Here is a 26294-nt window from a genome sequence, read left to right as displayed (position 1 = left end):
CATCACACTCCACCACACTCCATCACACTCTGTCACACTCCACTACACTCCATCAGACTCCTTCAGTCTCCATCACACTCCATAACATTCCATCGCACTCCACCACTCTCTATGACACTTCTTCACACTCCACCACACTCCACCACACTCCATCACACTCCAACAAACGCCATCACACTCCACCACACTCTATCACACTCCTTCACACTCCACCACACTCCACCTCAGTCCATCACTCTCCACTACACTCCATCACACTCCACCACCCCCCACCACACTCCATCACACTCCACCATACTCCAAACTCCATCACATTCCACCACACTCCATTACACTCCATCACACTCCACAACACTCCATCACACTCCTTCACACTCCACCACACTCCATTACACTCAATCACACTCCTCCACACTCAATCACACTCCACTGCACTCCATCACACTCCACCTCAACCCATGACACTCCACACTCCATCACACTCTGCCACACTCCATCATACTCCGTCGCACTCCGCTACACTCCATCAGACTCCTTCAGTCTCCATCACACTCCATAACATTCCATCACACTCCACCACTCTCTATTACACTACTTCACACTCCACCACACTCCACCACACTCCATCACACTCCAACAAACACCATCACACTCCAACACACTCTATCACACTCCTTCACACTCCACTACACTCCATGACACTCCATCGCACTCCATCAAACTCCATGACGCACCAGCACACTTCACCAAAATCCACCAAACTATATCACACTCCATCACACTCCGTCACACTCCTCCACACTCCATCCGACTCCATCAAACTCCATCACACTCCATCACATTCCATCACAATCCATCACACTCCATCACACTCCTTCATACTCCACCACACTCCACCACACTCCATCCCACTCCACCACACTCCATCACACTCCACCACACTCCATCACACTGCACTGCACTCCACCAGATTCGATCACACTCCATCACACTCCACCACACTCCACACTGCATCACACTCCACAACACTTTATCACACTCCATCACACTCCATAACTCTCCATCACACTCCATCACACACCATTGCACTCTTCAACACTCGTCCAAACACCATCACAATCCATCTCTCTCCATCACACTCCATCATGCTCTATCACACTCCACTCCACTCCACACTCCACCAAACTCCATCACACTTCATCAATCTCCATCACACTCCATCACACTCCACCACACTCCATCACACTCCATCACACTCTACACACTCCATGACACTCCACACTCCATGACACTCCATCACACTCCACTGCACTCCATCACACTCTATGACACTCCACCACACAGAATCATACTCCACCACACTCCATCACACTCCATCACACTCCACCACACCTCACAACACTCCACACTCAATCACACTCCACACTCCACACTCTGACACACTCCATCACACTCCATCACACTCTACCACACTCTTTCACACTCCACAACACTCCATCACACTCAATCACACTCCACCACACTCCATCAAACTCCATCACAGTCCAACATATTCCAAACTGCGTCACACTCCGCCACACTCCATTGCACTCCATCACACTCCACCACACTCCATCACACTAAACCACACTCCATTACACTCAATCACACTCCTCCACACTCCATCACACTCCACTGCACTCCATCACACTCCACCCCAACCCATCACATTCCACACTCCATCACCCTCAACCACACTCCATCACTCATCATCACACTCCACTACACTCCTTCACACTCCATCACACTCCACCATCCTCCATCACACTCCACTACACTCCATAACTCTCACTCCATCATCCTCCACCACACCCAACCACACTCCATCGCACTCCGCCACACTCCATTACACTCCATCACACTCCACCACACTCCATCACACTCCACCACACTCCATTACACTCAATTACACTCCACCACACTCCACAACACTCCATCACAATCCACCACACTCCATCACACTCCACCACACTCTATCACACTCCATCACACTCAATCACACTCCATCACACTTCTCCACACTCCACTACACTCCATCACACTCCACCGCACTCCATCACACTCCATCACGCCTCAGCACACTCCATTAAAATCCACAACACTATATCACACTCCATCACACTGCCACACTTCATCACACTCCTTGACAAATCATCAAACTCCACCACACTCCACTACACTCCATCACACTTCTTCACACTCCTTCACACACCATTACACTCCTTCACATTCCATCACACTCAACCTCACTCCACTATCCATGACACTCCACACTCTGTCACACTAAACCACACTTCACCAAACTCCATCACACTGCATCACTCTGCATCACACGCCTATACACTCCACCACACTCCATCACACTCCATAACACTCCACACTCCATCACACTCCATCACGCTCCATTTCACTCCAACAAACTCTGCCTCTCTTCATCACCCTCCATCTCTCACCATTACATTAAACCACACTCCACCACACTCCTTCACATTTCACAACACTTCACCACACTACATCACACTCCATCACACTCCATCACACTCCATCACACTCCATCACTTTCCATCACTCTCCATCACTCTCCATAACACTCAACCACACTCCATCACACTGCTCTGCTCTCCACCACATTCCATCACAATCCATCACACTCCACAACACTCAATCACACTCCATCACACTCCACCACACTCCATCACACTCCACCACATTCCATCACACTCAATCACACTCCACACTCCATCACACTCCACCACACTCCATCACACTCCACCACAACCCAACACACTCCACACTCCATTACACTCCACCACACTCCATCTCAGTCCATCACTCTCCACTACACTCCATCACACTCCACCACATCCCACCACACTCCATCACACTCCACCATACTCCAAACTCCATCACACTCCACCACACTCCATTACACTCCATCACACTCCACAACACTCCATTACACTCAATCACACTCCTCCACACTCAATCACACTCCACAGCACTCCATCACACTCCACCTGAACCCATCACACTCCACACTCCATCACACTCCACCACACTCCATCACACTCCGTCACACTCCACTACACTCCATCAGACTCCTTCAGTCTCCATCACACTCCATAACATTCCATCACACTCCACCACTCTCTATTACACTCCTTCTCACTCCACCACACTCCAACACACTCCATCACACTCCACCACACACCATCACACTCCACCACACTCTATCACACTCCATCACACTCCACCACACTCTATCACACTTCTCCACACTTCACCACACTCCATGACACTCCATCGCACTCCATCAAACTCCATGATGCACCAGCACACTTCACCAAAATCCAACACACTATATCACACTCCATCACACTCCGTCACACTCCTCCACACTCGATCAGACTCCATCAAACTCCATCACACTCCATCACATTCCATCACACTCCATCACACTCCATCACACTCCTTCACACTCCACCACACTCCACCACACTCCATCCCACTCCACCAAACTCTATCACACTCCACTACACTGCATCACACTCCACCACACTCCATCACACTCCACCACACTCCATCACACTCCATCACTCTCCATCACACTCCATCACACTCCACCACACTCCATCACACTGCACTGCACTCCATCACATTCCATCACACTCCACCACACTCCACCACACTCCATCACAGTCCATCACACACCACCACACTCCATCACACTCCATCACATTCCATCACACTCCACCACACTCCATCACACACCATCACACTCCACGAACTCCACCCCACTCCATCACGCTTCACCACACTCCACACACCATCGCACTTCACCACACTCCACCAAACACCATCACACTCATTCACACTCCATCACACTCCATCACTCTCCACCACACTCCGTCACACTCCACCACACTCCATCACACTTTATCACTCTCCATCACACTCCATCACACTCCAACACACTCCATCACACTCCATCACATTCCATCACTCTCCATCACATTCCATCACACTCCAACACACTCAATCACACTCCACACTCCACCACACTTCACCACACTCCACAACTCTCCAGCACACTCCATCACACTCCTCCACACTCCACCACACTCCATCACACTCCACCACTCTCCATCATACTCAACCATACACCATCACACTCAATCACACTCCACCACACTCCACCACACTCCATCACACACCATCACACTCCTTCACTTTCCATCACACTCAAGCACACTCCACCACACTCCATCACACTCCACACTCCGTCACACTAAACCACACTCCAGCACACTCCATCACACTGCATCACACTGCGTCACTTTCCTCCACACTCCACCGCACTCTATCACACTCCACACTCCATAACACTCCATCACACTGCATCACAATGCGTCACACTCCTCCACACTCCACCGCACTCCATCACACTCCATCACACTCCACACTCCATCACACTCCACACTCCATCACACTCCAAGAAACTCTGCCACACTTCTTCACACTCCATCTCTCACCATCACACTCCCCCACACTCCACCACACTCCTTCACACTTCACAACACTTCACCACACTCCATCGCATGCCATCACACTCCATCTCACTCCACCACACTCTATCACCCTCCATGACACTCAACGCTCCATCACACTCAATCATACTCCACCACTCTCCACCTCACTCCTCCACACTCCATCACACTCCATCACACTCCACCACACTCCATCACACTCCATCACTCTCCATCACACTCCATCACACTCCACCACACTCCATCACACTGCACCACACTCCACCACATTCCATCACACTCAATCACACTCCATCACACTTCACACTCCGTCACGCTCCACCACACTCCATCACACTCCATCACATTCCATCACATTCCACCACACTCCATCACACTCCATCACACTCCACTGCACTCCACCACACTCCATCACACTTCACCACACTCCACACACCATTCCACTTCACCACACTCCACCAAACACCATCACACTACACCACACTCCATCACACACCATCACTCTCCACCACACTCCATTACACTCCACCACACTATATCACACTTCATCACTCTCCATCACACTCCATCACACTCCACCTCACTCCATCACACTCCATCACATTCCATCACTCTCCATCACATTCCATCACACTCCACCACACTCCATCACACTCCATCACACTTCACCACACTTCACCACACTCCACAACTTCCCAGCACACTCCATCACACTCCACCACACTCCACCACATTCCATCACACTCCACCACACTCTAGCACACTCCATCACACTCCTCCACACTCCATCATACTTCTCCACACTCCAACACACTCCATCACACTCCAACGCACTCCATCACACTTCATCACACCTCACCACACTCCATCAAAATCCACCACACTATGTCACACTCCATCACACTCTGTCACACTCCATCACACTGCCACACTTCATTACACTCCATGACAAACTATCAGGTTCCACCACACTCCACCACACTCCATCACACTTCTCCACACTCCATCACTCACCAACACACTACTTTACTTTCCATCACTCTCAACCACACTACACCACACTCCATCACACTCCACACTCCGTCACACTAAACCTCACTCCACCACACTCCATCACACTGCATCACACTGTGTCACACTCCTCCACACTCCATCACACTCCATCACACTCCAACAAACTCTGCCACACTTCATCACACTCCATCTCTCACCATCACACTTCCCCACACTCCACCACACTCCTTCACACTCCACAACACTTCACCACACTCCATCGCACGTGATCACACTCCATCTCAGTCCAGTACACTCCATCATCCTCCATCACACTCCATGCTCCATCATACTCCATCACACTCCACCACACTCCACCACCCTCCATCACACTTCTCCACACTCCATCGCACACCATCACACTCCTTCACTTTCAATCACTCTCAACCACACTCCACCACACTCCATCACACTCCACACTCCGTCACACTAAACCACACTCCACCACACTCCATCACACTGCATCACACTCCGTCACACTCCTCCACACTTCACCACACTCCATCACACTGCACTGCACTCCATCACATTCCATCACACTCTATCATGCTCCACCACACTCCATCACAGTCCATCACACTCCACCACACTCCATCACACTTCACCACACTCCACACACCATCGCACTTCACCACACTCCACCAAACACCATCACACTCCATCACACTCCATCACACTCCCTAACTCTCCACCACACTCCGTCACACTCCACCACACTCCATCACAGTTTATCACTCTCCATCACACTCCATCACACTCCAACACACTCTATTACACTCAATCATATTCCATCACTCTCCATCACATTCCATCACACTCCAGCACACTCCATCACACTCCACCACACTTCACCACACTCCACAACTCTCCAGCACACTCCATCACACTCCTCCACACTCCATCACACTCCACCACTCTCCATCACACTCAACCATACACCATCACACTCAATCACACTCCACCACACTCCACCACACTCCATCACACTCCTTCAATTTCCATCACACTAAAGCACACTCCACCACACTCCATCACACTCCACACTCCGTCACACTAAACCACACTCCAGCACACTCCATAACACTGCATCACACTGCGTCACACTCCTCCACACTCCACCGCACTCCATCACACTCCATCACACTCCACACTCCATCACACTCCATCACACTCCAAGAAACTCTGCCACACTTCATCACACTCCATCTCTCACCATCACACTCCCCCACACTCCACCACACTCCTTCACACTTCACAACACTTCACCACACTGCATCGCACACCATCACACTCCATCTCACTCCACCACACTCTATCACCCTCCATCACACTCCACGCTCCATCACACTCCATCACACTCCACCACTCTCCACCACACTCCACCACACTCCATCACACTCCATCACACTCCACCACACTCCATCACACTCCATCACTCTCCATCACACTCCATCACACTCCACCACACTCCATCACACTGCACCGCACTCCAGCACATTCCATCACACTCCATCACACTCCATTACGCTACACCACACTCCATCACACTCCATCACATTCCTTCACACTCCACCACACTCCATCACACACCATCACACTCCACTGCACTCCACCACACTCCATCACACTTCACCACACTCCACACACCATCGCACTTCACCACACTCCACCAAACACCATCACACTACATCACACTCCATCACACACCATCACTCTCCACCACACTCTTTTACACTCCACCACACTCCATCACAGTTCATCATTCTCCATCACACTCCATCACACTCCACCGCACTCCATCACACTCCATCACATTCCACCACACTCCATCACACTCCATCACACTTCACCACACTTCACCACACTCCACAACTCCCCAGCACACTCCATCACACTCCACCACACTCCACCACACTCCATCACACTCGACCACACTCCAACACACTCAACCACACACCGTCACAGTCACACTCCACACTCCATCACATTCCATTACACTCCACGGATATCACACTCCACCGTGCTCCATCACACTCCATCACAATCCATCACACCCCATCACACACCATCTTACTCCAACACAGTCCATCACACTCCTCCACACTATCATACTTCTCCACACTCCATCACACTGCACCGCACTCCATCACATTCCATCACACTCTATCATGCTCCACCACACTCCATCACAGTCCATCACACTCCACCACACTCCATCACACTCCATCACATTCCATCACACTCCACCACACTCCATCACACACCATCACACTCTATCACACTCCATCACACTCCATCACTCTCCACCACACTCTGTCACACTCCACCACACTCCATCACACTTTATCACTCTCCATCACACTCCATCACACTCCAACACACTCCATCACACTCCATCACATTCCATCACTCTCCATCACACTCCATCACACTCCACCACACTCCATCACACTCCACACTCCACCACACTTCACCACACTCCACAACTCTCCAGCACACTCCATCACACTCCTCCACACTCCACCACACTCCATCACACTCCACTCTCCATCATACTTAACCATACACCACCACACTCAATCACACTCCACCACACTCCACCACACTCCACCACACTCCGTCACACACCATCACCATCCTTAACTTTCCATCACACTCAAGCACACTCCACGACACTCCATCACACTCCACACTCCGTCACACTAAACCACACTCCAGCACACTCCATCACACTGCATCACACTCCAGCGCACTCCATCACACTTCATCACGCCTCACCGCACTCCATCAAAATCCACCACACTATATCACACTCCATCACACTCTGTCACACTCCATCACACTGCCACACTCCATGACAAACTATCAGGTTCCACCACACTCCACCACACTCCATCACACTTCTCCACACTCCATCACTCACCATCACACTCCTTCACTTTCCATCACTCTCAACCACACTACACCACACTCCATCACACTCCACACTCCGTCACACTAAACATCACTCCACCACACTCCATCACACTGCATCACACTGTGTCACACTCCTCCACACTCCATCACACTCCATCACACTCCATCACACTCCATCACACTCCAAGAAACTCTGCCACACTTCATCACACTCCATCTCTCACCATCACACTCCCCCACACTCCACCACACTCCTTCACACTTCACAACACTTCACCACACTCCATCGCACGCGATCACACTCCATCTCACTCCAGCACACTCCATCATCCTCCATCACACTCCATGCTCCATCATACTCCATCACACTCCACCACACTCCACCACACTCCACCACCCTCCATCACACTTCTCCACACTCCATCACACACCATCACACTCCTTCACTTTCAATCACTCTCAACCACACTCCACCACACTCCATCACACTCCACACTCCGTCACACTAAACCACACTCCACCACACTCCATCACACTGCACCACACTCCATCACATTCCATCACACTCTATCATGCTCCACCACAGTCCATCACAGTCCATCACACTCCATCACACTCCATCACATTCCATCACACTCCACCACACTCCATCACACACCATCTCACTCCACGAACTCCACCACACTCCATCACACTTCACCACACTCCACACACCATCGCACTTCACCACACTCCACCAAATACCATCACACTCCATCACACTCCATCACACTCCCTCACTCTCCATCACACTCCATCACACTCCAACACACTCCATCACACTCAATCACATTCCATCACTCTCCATCACATTCCATCACACTCCACCACACTCCATCACACTCCACCACACTTCACCACACTCCACAACTCTCCAGCACACTCCATCACACTCCTCCACACTCCACCACACTCCATCACACTCCACCACTCTCCATCACACTCAACCATACACCATCACACTCAATCACACTCCACCACACTCCACCACACTCCACCACACTCCATCACACTCCATCACACTCCTTCAATTTCCATCACACTCAAGCACACTCCATCACACTCCACACTCCGTCACACTAAACCACACTTCAGCACACTCCATCACACTGCATCACACTGCATCACACTCCTCCACACTCCACCGCACTCCATCACACTCTATCGCACTCCACACTCCATCACACTCCATCACACTCCAAGAAACTCTGCCACACTTCATCACACTCCATCTCTCACCATCACACTCCCCCACACTCCACCACACTCCTTCACACTTCACAACACTTCACCACACTCCATCGCACGCCATCACACTCCATCTCACTCCACCACACTCTATCACCCTCCATCACACTCCACGCTCCATCACACTCCATCACACTCCACCACTCTCCACCACACTCCACCACACTCCATCACACTCCATCACACTCCACCACACTCCATCACACTCCATCACTCTCCATCACACTCCATCACACTCCACCACACTCCATCACACTCCATCACGCTCCACCACACTCCATCACACTCCATCACATTCCATCACACTCCACCACACTCCATCACACACCATCACACTCCACTGCACTCCACCACACTCCATCACACTTCACCACACTCCACACACCATCGCACTTCACCACACTCCACCAAACACCATCACACTACATCACACTCCATCACACACCATCACTCTCCACCACACTCTATTACACTCCACCACACTCCATCACACTTCATCACTCTCCATCACACTCCATCACACTCCACCGCACTCCATCACACTCCATCACATTCCATCACTCTCCATCACATTCCATCACATTCCACCACACTCCATCACACTCCATCACACTTCACCACACTTCACCACACTCCACAACTCCCCAGCACACTCCATCACACTCCACCACACTCCACCCCACTCCATCACACTCCACCACACTCCATCACACTCCACCACACTCCACCCCACTCCATCACACTCCACCACACTCCATTACACTCAACCACACACCGTCACAATCACACTCCACACTCCATCACATTCCATTACACTCCACGGATATCACACTCCACCGCACTCCATCACACTCCATCACATTCCATCACTCTCCATCACATTCCATCACATTCCACCACACTCCATCACACTCCATCACACTTCACCACACTTCACCACACTCCACAACTCCCCAGCACACTCCATCAAACTACACAACACCCCACCACACTCCATCACACTCCCCCTCACTCCATCACACTCCACCACACCCCATCACACACCATCTTACTCCAACACAGTCCATCACACTCCGCCACACTATCACACTTCTCCACACTCCATCACACTCCACCACACTGCACCACACTCCATCACACTTCGTCACACTCCGTCACACTCCACCACTCCCCACCACACTCCATCACACACCAACACACTCCACCACACTCCATCACACTCCATCACACTCCATCACACTCCATCACCAGGCTTTTCTGGTGATTCCCAGCCATGAACCAGGATTCTCTGGTCATTCCCAGTCATGAAACAGGCTTCTCTTCTCATTCACGTCCACGACCCAGGTTTTTCTTGTGTTTTCCAGATATGAACCAGAATTCTCTGGTGATTCCTATCCATGATTCGTGTTTCTCTGTTGCTTCCTTACCATGATTTCCAATCATGAACCAGGATTCTCTGGTGATTCCTGGCCATGAACAGGCTTCTCTGTTGATTCCCAGATATGAACCAGGATTCTCTGGTGATTCCCGGCCATGAACCAGGCTTTTCTGATGATTCCAAACCATGAACCAGGATTCTCTGGTGATTCCCAGCCATGAACCAGGCTGCTCTGGTGATTCCCAGCCATGAACCATGCTTTTTTGGTGATTTCCAGCAATGAACCAGGCTTCTCTGATGATTCCCAGCAATGAAACAGGTTTCTCTGGTGATTCCCAGCCACGAACCAGGATTCTCTGGTGATTCCCAGGCATGAACTAGGCTTCTCTGGTGAATCTCAGCTATGAACAAGGTGTCTCTGGTTATTCACAGCCATGAACCAAGCTTCCCTAGTGATTCCACGCCATGAACCAGCCTTCTCTGGTGATTCTCAACCATGAACCAATCTTCTCTAGTGATTCCCAGCCATGACCCAAGCTTCTCTGGTGATTCCCAGCCATGAACCAGGCTTCTCTAGTGTTTCCCAGCCATGAATCAAGCTTCGCTAGTGATTCGCAGCCATGAACGAGGTTTCTCTGTTGCTTCTCAGCCAAGAACCAGGCTTCTCTAGTGATTCCCAGTCCTAAACCATGTTTCTCTGTTGCTTCCCAGCCATGAACTAGGCTTCTTTGCTGTTTCCCAGGCATGAACCAGGCTTCTCTGTTGGTTCCCAGCCATGAACCAGTCTTCTCTGTCGCTTCCTAGCCATGAACCAGGCTTCTTTATCCCTTCCCAGGCATGATTCAGACTTCTCTTTTGCTTCCCAGCCATGAACCAGGCTTCTCTGCTACTTCCCAGCCATGAACCAGGCTTCTCTGTTACTTCCCAGCCATGAACCAGGCTTCTCTGCTACTTCCCAGCCATGAACCAGGCTTCTCTGTTACTTCGCAGCCATGAACCAGGCTTCTCTATTGCTTCCTTTGTTCTAATAGTGCTCATTATCCAATCCATTATTATTATGACATTCACAACATTTTCGTCTATGTGTTGTTTAAAAGTTGTCACCTGATGTTAATACTCCAAAGTTTTTCACTTATTAATTTCATTCCACTTGGTGATCCTCTTTCGTTTTGTTCTGTACACGATGCTCTTCTAGGGATCGTCATTATTGCTGTATTTCAGTTGTTATTCCCTTCAGCTCTCTGCAAGACTTCACTTAAAGTCTTTCGTAATTTGTCTGTGTTTTCTGCCGAGGTGAGTTTCAGTGTTTTCTTTGGTATTGTTAATTAACAATATGAATCTCAAGAAAACTTTCACAAACGATATATAACGAAGAAAATTTGAAACATATCGAATAAGGCGTTTTTCAGTAATAAACGAAAATTAATGAGAAAGGAAACCAATGTCTTGCTGAGAATGCTCTAAAAATTTCGATAGTCTCGCCTAGTTCAAATCATAAACGCCAGAAAACCTCAGAATTTTATTTCTTTCAAGTTTTCTTGACTTATTTACAAGCTATTTAAAATTCTCTGAAATTTCATAGGAAAAAATATTATATTTTTATTTAAAGAAATTTAATTCAATTAGATTGACAAAATTTAATGCAAAAACAGAACTTCATGTTAAGACCCAGCAGCATTGATGGTTTGAGGCTGACTAGAAGATGCATTCTTTAGTTATTATATGTTAAACTATTTGCATAACAATATTGGAAAATTAAAATTATGACAGCTTATAGTGAGTGAGAAGCTGTGTTTTAATAAAAATCAATAATAGTAAAAGTTTGAAGGCTATCAGAAAACGCAGTCATCCATCTTCAATTATATGTCTTTAATTGTTGAATAAAAAACATATAACTATTTATTCAATAAATAGTGATGTAGTGCACTTTCCTAGCTCAGCTAATCTGTCATAAATTTTCTTAGATTAAGAATATAAGAAAGAAGAACACTGCAGCAGGCCTACTGGCCCATGTGAAGCAGGTCCAAGTCCCCCACCAGCCCAAGCCAATGCTCCAACCTAGTCAAGTCAGGTCACATTCACTTAAGGAAGGAGGAGCAGGACATCTGACCTAATAGCACAAGCTAGTCATGTCCAACTCACACCCATCCACATCCACTCATGTATTTATCTAACCTATTTTTAAAATTACACAACGTCTTAGTTTCTACGACGTTACTTGGGAGTTTGTTTCACTCACCCACAACTCTATTACCAAACCAGTACTTTCCTATATCCTTCCTGAATCTGAATTTTTCCAACTTAAAATCGTTGATGCGAGTCCTGTCTGGGCTAGAAATTTTTAGCACGCTATTTACATCCCCTTTATTTATTCCTGTTTTCCATTTATACACCTCAATCATATCCCTCCTAATTCTACGTCTTTCTAGAGAATGCAGATTCAGGGCCCTCAGTCTATCCTCATAGGGAAGATTTCTGATATGGGATCAGCTTTGTAATTCTCCTTTGTACGTTTTCTAGTGCAGTTATATCCATTTTGTAATACGTTGACCAGAACTGTGCAACATAATCTAGATGAGGCCTAACCAAGGATATATAGAGTTGAGGAACAACTTGGGGACTTCTATTATTTATACTTCTTAATATGAATCCAAGGATTCTGTTAGCTTTATTGCGAACACTAATGCACTGTTGTCTTGGAACCGGAACTCCTAAATCCTTTACGCAAACAGTAACATTAAGATCTACATTATTTAGTTTACATGTGGCATGGTTATTATTTTGTCCAATGTTTAGAATTTTGCCAATATTAAACTGCATCTGCCACTTCTCCGACCACTGCATCAGTCTATTCAAATCATCCTGGAGTGCTCTAATGTCCTCGTCGGTATGAATTCGTCTGCCTATTTTGGTGTTTATGACACCAAAGCTTGCTTATATCGCTATTTATTCCCTCATCTATGTCGTTTATGCCTAATGTCTACAGAAGTCTGTCGTTCTTCTTCCTGTACTTTCCTTCACTCAAAAATGTGTCACTCCTTGGTCCTCCAAAAGCAGTGTTACAACATCAGCTGCCCTGCATACCATCTAAAAGGAACCACGAGGCACAGACCCCACAAGACAAACAATACTAGCTACGACAACCCAACTACAGGTGATTTTTTTTTAGTGGCAGGAAACGGAAAAAGAAATTGGAAGTAAATAACAAAAATAGTCCACCACCTTGGAGCCTTGTTGGACTGGAGCCTTCACAGAGACCCACACAAAAATCACTTTGACAATGAAATACGGATAAGTGGGTACAACCTTTTTAGATGCGACAGAAAGAACAGGCAACAAGGGGGAGTTAGCCTGTATGTCAAAGAGTCATTCACCTGCACGGAGTTGCTGAACACTACAAATGATGTAGTTGAAGTTCTATCAATAAAGATCGAGAACCAAACCCTAGTCATCGTGGTTGTATATAAGCCACCAGATGCAACCTCACAACAGTTCAAGGAACAGCTACTGAAAATTGATTACTATCTGGAAAACCTTCCAGCTCCATCCCCAAACATCTTACTGCTGGTGATTTCAACCTAAGGAATACAAAATGGAAGAATGTAGCGAATAATGTTATAGCTGAAACAATCCCCGGAGGTAGCGCAGATGAAAGGTCACACACACATGAGCTACTAAATCTCTGTGATAAACACACCTTAAGCCAGCATATAGTGGAGCCAATAAGACTAGAAAACACACGTGACCTTATCTTCACAAATAATGAGGACCTGGTAAGAGACATAAGAATATAAAAAAACTAATTCCGATCACAATCTAATCGAAGTCCAGACTTACATGCACAGGGGTCCCGATCAGCAAAATGCATGGGACCAGGTAAACCATGTCTTTAATGAAGCATGTGGGGAAGATATCTTAAATAACATGGATCCAAACCAGTGCTTTGAAAGGATCAATTTCCTGGCAGCTAAAGCATATTCTAGGCGTATTCCCCTAAGAAAGAGGAAGAGCAGGAGTAAACTGGAGAGAGAAAGACGCTCCCTCTACAGAAGACGACGAAGAATCACTGAGCTCCTCAGGAATGCTAGAATATCTGATATACGGAAGGAGGCGCTGACCAGGGAAATGAATACTATCGAACTTAAGTTAAAGGACTCATACAGGAACCAGGAGAGACAGAAGGAGCTTAAAGCTATTAGTTAAATTGAAAAAGAAATCGAAATATTTCTTTTCATATGCCAAAAACAAGGCAAATACCACTAGTATCGGGCCTTTACTCATTCAGGATGGGACTTACACAGATGACAACAAGGAAATGAGTGAAATACTGAAATCCCAGTACGACTCTGTGTTTAGTGAGCCACTAATCAGTCTGAGAATCGACGATTCAAATGATTTCTTCATGAATGAGCCTCAAAACTCCATCAATGTATCCCAGATTTCCGACATTACCCTAACTCAGATAGACTTTGAAAAATCCATTGACAACATGCCCATGCACTCAGCCCCAGGCCCAGACTCGTGAAACTCTGTGTTCATTAAGAACTGCAAGAAACCCCTCTCACGTGCCCTAGGTATACTATGGAGAAGGAGCTTAGACATGGGTGAAATTCCACAGTCATTTAAAACAATGGATATAGCCCCACTCCATAAAGGTGGCAGCAAAGCATTAGCTAACGTCCCACACCATAAAAATCTTTGAAAGAGTGCTAAGAAGCAGGATTGCAAACCACCTGGATTCCCCAAAACTGCAAAATCCAGGGCAACATGGGTTCTGGGCAGGTCGCTTCTGCCTCTCACAACTACTGGATCACCATGATATGGCCTTGGATGCACTGGAAGAAAATCAGAATGCAGATGTAATATACACAGACTTTGCAAAAGCGTTTGGCAAGTGCGATCATGGCTTAATAGCGCACAAAATACCTGCTAAAGTAATAAATGGCAAAGTGGGGAGATGGATCTTCAACTTCCTAACCAATCGAACACAAACAGTAGTGGTCAACAGAGTTAAATCGGAGGCTGCCATAGTGAAGAGCTCTGTCCCACAAGGCACAGTACTCGCCCCATCTTGTGCCTCATCCTCATATCAAACATAGACAGAGATGTAACCCACAGCACCGTATCATCCTTTGCAGACGATACTAGGATCTGCATGAAACTGTCATCTATTGAGGACACGGTTAACCTCCAAGAAGATATAAACAAAGTTTTCCAGTGGGCAATGGAAAACAATACGATGTTCAATGAGGACAAATTCCAACTACTCCGGGATAATAACTAAAACAGAGTATACTACAACCTCTGGCCATACAATAGAGCGGAAAAATAATGTAAGGGACCTGGGAGTAGTAATGTCTGAGGATCTCACTTTCAAGGATCACAACAGTGCCACGATCACAAGTGCAAAGAAAATGATAGGATGGATAATGAGAAAGTTCAGAACGAGAGATGCCAAGCCAATGATGATCCTTTTCAAATTACTTGTTCTCTCTAGGCTAGAATACATTAACATCACTCAAAGCAGGTAAAATTGCAGATCTAGAGAGTGTACAGAGAATCTTTACTGCACCTTAGCAAGCACCTTAACTAACGGGAACGCTTGGAAGCACTTGACTTGTACTCGTTGGAACGCAGGAGGGAGAGAGATATATCATAATCTACACTTGGAAAATCCTGGAAGGAATGGTCCCGAATCTGCACACACAAATCATTCCCTACGAAAGTAAAAGACTGGGCAGGCGATGCAAAATACCCCTCAATTAAAAGTAGGGGCGCCATTGGTACACTATGAGAAAACACCATCAGTGTCCGGGGCCTCCCACCAAGCATAAGGGGAATTACCAATAAACCCCTGGCTGCCTTCAAGAGAGAGCTGGACAGATACCTAAAGTCAGTGCCGGATTAGCCGGACTGTGGTTCGTACATTGGACTGCGTGCGGCCAGCAGTAACAGCCTGGTTGATCAGGCCCTGATCCACCGGGAGGCCTGGTCGTGGACCGGGCCGCGGGGGCGTTGATCCCCGGAATAACCTCCAGGTAGACTCCACGTAGATGTAGATTGTAAACAACTGGTGGCCCAACACTGACCCCTGTGGGGCACCGTTCGTGAAGCTTCCCCACTCTGATTTCTCCCCACGTATGCGAACTCTGCCTATCTGTCAACCATACCTCTAACCAAGAAAAAAATTTCTCCTCTTATTCTGACATTGTTATGTATCCAGTTCCACTTAAGAGTTGTTGCTTCTCTCCCAATAAAAGTATTTGTTTTAAGTGTTTTGTACTGCTAATTAATATATATTTTACATAAGAAGACACGAAGTAGTGATTTGTACATTTATCTCCTTTAAAGATGACAAAGAGTACAGAGTTCAGCAACTGACAGACTTATACACATCACTGTTAATAGATTAACTGTCAAAATATTAACTGAGGTTCAGGAAACTACTTACCTCTGAGGGAAGATCTGATAGACGCCACTCTCAGTCGCACCTTTATACTGAATGTCGGTGCAGTCTCGTACAAGGCGGCTGTACAGAGAGAACGTCAAATTAACTTATATTGCTTCATTAAACCAAAAATACAGTGATTTAATATCGCATTAGTCATGGTGAAATATAAATGTTATAATCATAATTTACAATTTTTATATTCGCACAGGAATATACACGGTATTTTTTTTTTTTTGTTGCAGAAACGAGCATATCTCTCACTGTACAATATTGACATGTGCACTAGAATGTACACAGAAAATTGTACAGAGTGAGCACAAAAACACTCCCTGATTTCAAGTAGGTATAACATGTAACTTTATTGCAATAATCATTCACAGTTAGTAGCTTCTTCTTCTTCTTCTTATGACCAGAGCTTTGGTAAGATGGGTAAGGAAGAAGGATGGGTAAAGATAGAAATCTTGGAAACGGGTGGGAGGGGGGAGAGAGGTAGGATATAAAGGCCCAACCACTTTGGTGTAATTTTAAAAGTGTATGTGGAATAATATAATATTCTTGAAGGGGTATAATACTAACCCATCAGTCACATAGATATAACATGACTCTGAATTGGTAGTAAATATACAAGTTGCAATTTTTTTTTTTTTTACGATTGCACAACGGATATTTAAACGACAATGAAGGCAATAATTTTCCGGCCAGTTTATAAAGAATTACTTGACACAATAGCTTCTTACAAGGTGGTGTCCCGCCATAGTAAATGTAGCAAAATTTTAACAGTAGAATATTATACAAGATATCTCCATAACTGGGGCGATGATTTTCTTAGTAAACATAGAAGGGTTCTGGTGTTGCCCAATCATCTTCATTTGCAGGGAGGTTTCTCAATATCATTGGTCGATGGTAATCGTCTTTATGGATAAAACGACGGAGAGTCGTTCTTTGAGTCCTGTGAGGAGGAGTATTGATGATATAATCCGTGGCATGTAGAGTTCTTGCATTGCATAGAGTTGTTTCTTCTTCAGGGTGTCAAGGCGTACATTTAATAAGGCAGTAATATCTTGTTGTACATGTAAATCTGCCATTTTAACTCTGTCTCTCCTCCTGGTGCCCGTAATGAAGCTGAGAGCTCTATTCTGGACCCGTTGCAACCGTAGCATATTGGTCTTTGTTGTTAATGACATTGGGACACATGAGTATTCGAGTATAGGTCTTATTATCATTTTGTACAGACGGTTTTTGGCATGTGGAGGGGCTTGATTAAATCTAAAGAGACTGTTAAAGCAACTGCTCTCCCGATAGCTCGAGTTGAGTTATCTAATAAATTACACAAAACCAATGTGCTAACATTATTTGATCAAGGCTCATAAAGGTCCTTCATAAGAAGATCAGTGTTGCAGAAACTGAACAAGCAACCCTATGCTAAAGTACAGTTAGATATAGCTGGTTTTTTCCACAATTCTGGTAAACAGACATATGACCTAGCCAGAATCACTGATGGTCTAGGAAACAGGAAAAAGACAGTAGAAGCTGTGGTAGTAGATAAGTTGAAGACTGTGCAGATCCAGGGATTAAAAAAGACAGTTGCAGCAGTGAAAACAGCTAAGGTCAAGTTAGCCTGTTCTGACATACAGACGGACACTATTAGTCCAATTGATTTAATCATTGGAAGTGATTATTATCACTGTTTTGTGCAAAATATAGTAAGTAAACATGATGTTCACTTGCTGAAAACAGCAGGAGGCCACATGATATGTGGTCCCATTCCCTCTCAAAGTGGGAAAGAAGCTGATATTGATTCAGTGGAAAATGTACTAGTTACGAGAATAACCGCTGATCATGTACCACAGCAAAAAATATCATTACTGGAAGAAATGAATGAACCAGTTGATAAGTTGTGGGATTTAGATGCGATAGGTATTGATGTAAATAAACCAAGCCCACAAGAGTCTCAGACTTATAGCCAATATTTGGACACTGTCAAATATAAATATGGACAGTATTGAGTTAGGTTACCATGGAAATTAAATCCACCACATCTGCCTAGCAATTATCGCATGACTTTCGGACAAATGAAAGCACAAATACATGAGCTCAGGAAGAATCCAGAGCTACTGACTGTCTATGATAATATCATACAAGAACAGTTGGACAATAAATTCATTGAGGAAATAGTCGAAGACAAGTTGAAGACAGAAGCTCATTATCTCCCGCACCATGGAGTCAGAAAAGATTCTGAAACCACTCCACTACGTGTTGTATACAATTGCAGTGCACGTGCAAATAAAGATGTAGCAAGTCTTAATGACTGTCTGATGACCGGACCCTCACTAACTGAGAAGCTTGGAGACGTGCTTATGAAATTTCGCACAAACCCATATGCCTACACGGCTGATATTTCCAAAGCTTTCTTAAGAGTAGGACTACAAGAAATAGATAGAGATTATACTCGATTTTTGTGGCCTGAAAATCCACATGATCCTCAAAGTCCTGTAAAAACTTATCGTTTCAAATCAGTATTATTTGGTGCAACATCCTCTCCGTTCTTACTAGAAACTACTCTAAATACACATTTGAAGAAATCTGATAGTCCCTTCAAAGAAATCTTAAAGAAAAGTTTCTATGTGGACAATCTTCAAGGTACTGTGAATAAAGAGGAGGATTTAAAATCCTTATAAAGAGAAGCTAACAAGGAAATGAAAGAAGCAAATATGCCTCTAAGGATGTGGAATACTAATTCAAAGCAATTAAGGGAACTTATCAAGGAAGATTTCCCTGATGCTGAAATTCCTGATTGCGACAATATGCTGGGACTTAATTGGAACACACAGGAAGACATTTTGAGTCTCAAAAGGATAAACAATAAATCATGCAGTACACTCACTAAACGTAGTTTACTGTCAGAGGTATCACAATGTTTTGATCCTCTAGGACTCGTCTCACCAATTACCATAAAAGGTAAAATACTTATGCAAGATGCATGGAAACTCAAAATTGGATGAGATGAGAACTTGCCTCTAGAAATGAGTCAAGCATGGGATGAAATATCCAAGGAGTTTAAACAACTTCATCAAATTAAATTTCCCAGACAAATAGGTCAAGAGGGAAACAAGTGCACATTACATGTGTTCCGTGATGCGTCAACCAGAGGTTATGGCGCTGTAGCTTACATGAGTAATTCTGAAGGAAGTATACTAATTACTTCAAAGGCCAGGGTCGCACCCTTGAAGGTCAGAACAGTATCACAATTGGAACTGACAGCACTCTATGTAGGTACAAAATTAGCTGTCTATCTCAACAAAGTACTTGATCATCTCACTATTGAAAAAAACATGATCTGGAGTGATAATGAAGCAGTTCTCCAGTGGTTAAGAAATAATAAGAGTAAGTTGGTCTATGTACAGAACAGAGTAGCAGAAATAAGAGAATCCAGCTGACATGTTGTCACGTGGTGTCCCACTCAAGAAATTTGTGGATAATAAATTATGGCTCCACTGACCGATCTGGCTCTCTCATGAAAATAACTGGCCTCAGCAAAAAGCTCACATTATGCCAGAAGAAACAGTTACTTGAACACAGCAGAAGTAAGTTGTGTAAATACTGCAGACACAACAGAAATAATCATTGATGGATCTAAATACTCATCTTCGGGTACACTCTTAAGAGTTACAGCTCTTGTCTTTAAATTAATTAAAGGCATAAAACCTAATTATGAATGTCTTGAACCCATTAAATACTGGGTGAAACTAATACAGAAAGATGTTTTCTCTACAGAATATAAATTTCTGGAAACACAAGATAAATCTCCAAAGAAACCTGTCATGATTAATTCTTTAGGACTTTATCTCGACTCAGAAAAGATTATGAGATGTCGAGGAAGAATTCATAATTCTTCACTACCTAAGGAAGCCATACATCCAATACTGATCCCCAAGAATCATTGGCTAACAAAACTGATTGAGCAAAACGCCCACAGTAACGTGTTACATGGTGGGGTAGCTGACACACTTTGTCATATACGACAATCCTACTGGATACCTCAAGGTAGACAAAGTGTGAAAAAACAAATAAAGGACTGTATTACTTGTCGTCACTATGATATGCGAGTATGTCAGTATCCAGGTCCACCTCCATATCCCTCTGATAGAGTTTGTCATGTCACTCCCTTTGAGGTGACAGGTGTAGATTACACTGGACCAATAATTTTAACCAAAACAGTTGACAAAGCTCCCATCAAGGTGTACATCTGTTTGTTCACTTGTGCTACAACTAGAGCAGTACATCTAGAAGTAGCCACTGACATGTCTGCTGAAACCTTTATCAAATTATTCAGAAGGTTTGCAGCCAGAAGGGCGTGTCCCAGACTGATGATTTCAGATAATGCAACGAACTTTGTTGCTGGTGCTGCTTAGAAGTGTTAAGTCCATCTCATTTACTCCATGGCAGAAGGCTCGAACCTGTTCCTCCCATGAATGATAAAGAAATCATAAAGGATCCTACTTATTTCGAACCTGAGCAACTCAGACGTAAATTCAAACACCTTAATAACGTGATTGAACGTTGGGAGAAAATTTGGCGAGAAGGCTATCTCACCTCATTGAGAGAACACTTCTATGGAAGTGGTGTTCCTGAAAATCATAAGTCCTTAAGAACTGGTGACATAGTGATTATTGACAATGATGGTCCGAGGTCCCAATGGCCACTTGGGAAAATTGTGACCATATATCCTGATGCAAATGGAATCATCAGGAGAGTTGATGTTTTGAGCAAAGGTGTAGTGAATAAGCGGACAATAAATAAACTAGTGCCATTAGAATTACACAGTGTTGAAAACAAAATTAGTGATTCTCCAGAAACCACACAGACTAAAGCTGTTCAGAAAAGACAAGCAGCAGTGGTGGTGAGTGAGAAAATCAAATTAATGTTAAGTGATGAATAGTTCACCTGCAGTGAACCTCCGCCGCCCCCCAGTGTAGAGAAATTTTCTCCAGGAGGGGGGTATCAGCCCCCTTCAGCCCCCTTTAGCCCCCTTCAGCCCCTTTCAGCCCCTTTCAGCCCTGAGGGGCCCAGCCCTCTCAGAAGGGGCAAGTATCTTGTTTACTGCTACAGCAAGTAATTGATCCCAGATGCAGTACCAGTATGCGACGTGGTCAAGCGACGAAGGCTCTGTGCAAGACTCCAGAGTTGCAAAGTGTATTTTAATAAAAGACAGTCCATCTCTTACCTTAGCAGGACAATTAAGGAAAATCCTGCTCCCACTTTATCACCATGGTAAAGATAGTGGACATTGTTGTCTATGCTTAAGATAGCAAGATTCAAGCATTCTGCTTTGCTTCATGGAGGAAGTGGCAATGAAGCAAAAGTACTAGGTCAGCTTTTCCTTTATGTGCTAGGGGCAGTGACGGTGTATGAGGCTGTGGCGCCTTCAGATTACTTTTGACTGTACTGAGAGCCACACTAATGCCAGGATAACCAACAAAGAACACTGATCCGTGCGTTAGTGTGAACAAAGTGTCTCACAAAACACAATAAACACTTACAGAGAAGTGTGATCAGCTTCTTTAGTGATAAGATTGTGAACAATAAAGACAAATTTTGTGGAACATAGTGTACCAATGTGCGTATTCCTAGACTATGGAAGACGTGGACATCCAAGGACACTTCAGCTTCTATCAAGTCACCAATACCTGTCGAAGGTGTGAAGAACACCATAGCTCATGCTACAAGAGCAAGGTGGGTTATAGATTTCTTGTAGTACAGGGGACTGTGCAGTTCTTGAATCGCAAGGAGTTTGTAATCAACCTATAGTCGGCAGTGAGGTGTGGACTTTTGAGTCCACACAAGTACATAAGTCAGCCATCAGGGTAATTTATTGTTTACATAATATAATTCATTTCAGCCCGTTGAAAAGTGATCGTTGGTAGGTAAGACACAAAGGCAACAGTTAGGCAACTTTATTCCGAAACGTTTCGCCTACACAGTAGGCTTCTTCAGTCGAATACAGAAAGTAGGCAGGAACAGTAGAGATGTGAAGACGATGTAATCAGTCCATCACCCTTGAAGTCATAGAATTTGAGGTTGTCAGTCCCTCAGCCTGGAGAGTTCAGTTCCATAGTCAGGAACTATCTGAAGATCAAGCGACAGTGCGGAGACTTAAATACTGTCGGAAGGAGAGGTGCATAGTAGTAGTAGTAGTAGTAGTAGTAGTGAGAATGTAGCCACTGATAGGTCAGGTCCCTCTCAGATCCAACAGTTCTCACTTGAAAGGGTTGTCCAAGGTGTTTTCTGTACCAAGAGGCCATGTGTTGCAGTGTCTGACAAGATGAACATCAAAATGGTATAAAATACCGACAGGTTGGTAGGTAAGACACAAAGGCAACACTTAGGCAACTTTATTCCGAAACGTTTCGCCTACACAGTAGGCTTCTTCAGTCGAATACAGAAAGTAGGCAGGAACAGTAGAGATGTGAAGACGATGTAATCAGTCCATCACCCTTGAAGTCGTAGAATTGGAGGTTGTCAGTCCCTCAGCCTGGAGAGTTCAGTTCCATAGTCAGGAACTATCTGAAGATCAAGCGACAGTGCGGAGACTTAAATACTATGCACCTCTCCTTCCGACAGTATTTAAGTCTCCGCACTGTCGCTTGATCTTCAGATAGTTCCTGACTATGGAACTGAACTCTCCAGGCTGAGGGACTGACAACCTCAAATTCTACGACTTCAAGGGTGATGGACTGATTACATCGTCTTCACATCTCTACTGTTCCTGCCTACTTTCTGTATTCGACTGAAGAAGCCTACTGTGTAGGCGAAACGTTTCGGAATAAAGTTGCCTAACTGTTGCCTTTGTGTCTTACCTACCAACCTGTAGGTATTTTATACCATTTTGATGTTCATCTTGTCAGACACAGCAACACATGGCCTCTTGGTACAGAAAACACCTTGGACAACCCTTTCAAGTGAGAACTGTTGGATCTGAGAGGGACCTGACCTATCAGTGGCTACATTCTCACTACTATTACTACTACTACTACTACTATGCACCTCTCCTTCCGACAGTATTTAAGTCTCCGCACTGTCGCTTGATCTTCGGATAGTTCCTGACTATGGAACTGAACTCTCCAGGCTGAGGGACTGACAACCTCAAATTCTACGACTTCAAGGGTGATGGACTGATTACATCGTCTTCACATCTCTACTGTTCCTGCCTACTTTCTGTATTCGACTGAAGAAGCCTACTGTGTAGGCGAAACGTTTCGGAATAAAGTTGCCTAACTGTTGCCTTTGTGTCTTACCTACCAACCTGTCGGTATTTTATACCATTTTGATGTTCATCTTGTCAGACACTGCAACACATGGCCTCTTGGTACAGAAAACACCTTGGACAACCCTTTCAAGTGAGAACTGTTGGATCTGAGAGGGACCTGACCTATCAGTGGCTACATTCTCACTACTACCACTACTACTACTACTACTACTATGCACCTCTCCTTCCGACAGTATTTAAGTCTCCGCACTGTCGCTTGATCTTCAGATAGTTCCTGACTATGGAACTGAACTCTCCAGGCTGAGGGACTGACAACCTCAAATTCTACGACTTCAAGGGTGATGGACTGATTACATCGTCTTCACATCTCTACTGTTCCTGCCTACTTTCTGTATTCGACTGAAGAAGCCTACTGTGTAGGCGAAACGTTTCGGAATAAAGTTGCCTAACTGTTGCCTTTGTGTCTTACCCACCAACCTGTCGGTATTTTATACCATTTTGATGTTCATCTTGTCAGACACTGCCTCTTGGTACAGAAAACACCTTGGACAACCCTTTCAAGTGAGAGCTGTTGGATCTGAGAGGGACCTGACCTATCAGTGGCTACATTCTCACTACTACTACTACTACTACTACTACTATGCACCTCTCCTTCCGACAGTATTTAAGTCTCCGCACTGTCGCTTGATCTTCAGATAGTTCCTGACTATGGAACTGAACTCTCCAGGCTGAGGGACTGACAACCTCAAATTCTACGACTTCAAGGGTGATGGACTGATTACATCGTCTTCACATCTCTACTGTTCCTGCCTACTTTCTGTATTCGACTGAAGAAGCCTACTGTGTAGGCGAAACGTTTCGGAATAAAGTTGCCTAACTGTTGCCTTTGTGTCTTACCTACCAAGATGCTCTGCAAGTGGCCAGCACTGTAACATTTTATTGTGACAACGTTTCAATCTCCAGGAACTTTATCACGCCGGTACAAGCAATACATGGACACCCAGGCTATATATAGGCTTAGAGTGAGGTGTAATACCAGTTCGTGTTAGTAGTAGTAGTAGCAATATTAGTTGTAGTAATAGTAGTAATGCAATATGGTAGAACAATCAACTTACACATGAGTAAAAGTTTGAAAAAAAGTATTACTTGGTGAGCATAAAATTAGGTTTGACAAATATTTCTGTTAGTTGTTGGATTTGAGGTTTGTTTCTCCTCTGGTATGTACTTGTGTAGTATTAGCAGCAGCAACTATGTAATGGCAGGGTTAATTGTTTTGAGGAGGATGTTTTATAATACTTCAGAGATGATGAAGCTGCCTTTATTTTGCTTGATTGTGTTAGAAACAGCAGTTAATAA

The 26294-nt window shown here is 45.2% G+C and overlaps 1 protein-coding gene across 1 annotated transcript in view; it reads right to left on the bottom strand.

The window, feature by feature from the left end:
- The window catches only part of LOC128684048 (angiopoietin-4), a 148209-nt gene that overhangs the window by 73425 nt on the left and 48490 nt on the right, over window positions 1-26294 (bottom strand). Inside the window, exon 4 of the mRNA XM_070095055.1 lies at window positions 17672-17749. Coding sequence (XP_069951156.1) covers window positions 17672-17749 — 78 coding nt within the window. The remainder of the gene's footprint in view (window positions 1-17671; window positions 17750-26294) is intronic.

Source organism: Cherax quadricarinatus, chromosome 48, assembly GCF_038502225.1.
Source record: "Cherax quadricarinatus isolate ZL_2023a chromosome 48, ASM3850222v1, whole genome shotgun sequence".
NCBI classification, from domain to species: Eukaryota; Metazoa; Arthropoda; class Malacostraca; order Decapoda; family Parastacidae; genus Cherax; species Cherax quadricarinatus.
This window is presented reverse-complemented; position numbering and strand designations above follow the sequence as displayed.